Raw genomic sequence first — 1,059 nt, forward strand, 5'->3', positions numbered from 1 at the left:
AAAGAGCAAATTTGAAAAATCTGAAAGAGTAAATGCATAGTAATATTGAAATAGCTAAGATGTGGTAAGCAGAGTTGGGCAGACGTTTTGGTTCCTTCAAAGACTCACTCAAGTGCGTCTTTGCGTCCACCTTGTTCGACTTCAACGGTTGACGTGTTGCTGGCAGAATCGGAAGTGGATGCTTCGCCGAATTTCCTTACAGTATCTGGGGTTTCATAGTTGTTGAAATCCTAGGGATATTAACAGATGTGCCTTTAAAACTTACAGTGAGAATAAAAGATGTAGGTGAGTATATTAGTGTAATACCTCTGTGGTAATCTGCCCACTGATTGCAGAGACTGTGAAAGGGCAGCGGGAAGAAGCCGAATTGCTGGGCGAGACACGTATATGGAAAATAAATGTCTGCCCTTCAAGTTCCTCAATGCATTTAGGGAGTTTCCCATTGACACCACTATTGACCTGTAGTTGTATTGAGATCTGAGTGATTGCAACAGTTTTGATAAGTGTTTGTGGCTTTGAAATAACCTCATTGAGAGGCAGATTAGCTGCGTCTTGCTTAGTGAGTTTGAGCATCTCCTTGTTTAACACGACAACAATGGCATAATTATTCCCATCATCAACCAATAATTCTACACGGTACCTGTTATCAGCGATAGCATGGATGATCCGAATGTAGATATTTGTAAATTTTTTTAAAAATGAGATCGTTGAATTCTCACCTCACAACACCGGTGATATTGGAATTAAAGCATCGGTTGCAGTGGAGAGTTGCGCCAGATTTCTCAATTTCTTTGCTGCAATGAACGCAAGAGAGATAGTTCCAGCCATTTTGGGTCAAGACCTCAACAATCCGAGCTTTGCAGATAAAAGAAGCTTCCTGTTTGTTTACCCAGTTAAAGATGGTCCATTTGAGATTATAATTTTAAGGGGAAAAGATAAAAAATCTGTTGGAAGTCTATTAGATACCTGGGTGGTAGTGCTGGAGAGGAACATGTTGAGATCTCCAACTGAGCAAAGTTGTTTGTTACTGATTGTGGCGTTGTCGTCCAACCAGTTGAA

General features: G+C 40.5%; 1 protein-coding gene across 1 annotated transcript; it reads right to left on the reverse strand.

Annotated features, from left to right (window-relative positions):
- Positions 1-104: 104 nt before the first annotated feature.
- Positions 105-993, reverse strand: LOC106321928. The gene is made up of 4 exons (XM_013760138.1): positions 967-993; positions 720-877; positions 307-640; positions 105-230 (listed from the first exon to the last, which is right to left on the reverse strand). Exons 1-4 carry the CDS (start codon positions 991-993, stop codon positions 105-107), a joined length of 645 nt encoding a protein of 214 aa, XP_013615592.1.
- Between the last annotated feature and the right edge of the window lie 66 nt (positions 994-1,059).

The sequence above is a fragment of the Brassica oleracea genome, unplaced genomic scaffold (genome assembly GCF_000695525.1).
Source record: "Brassica oleracea var. oleracea cultivar TO1000 unplaced genomic scaffold, BOL UnpScaffold03972, whole genome shotgun sequence".
Taxonomy (NCBI): domain Eukaryota; kingdom Viridiplantae; phylum Streptophyta; class Magnoliopsida; order Brassicales; family Brassicaceae; genus Brassica; species Brassica oleracea.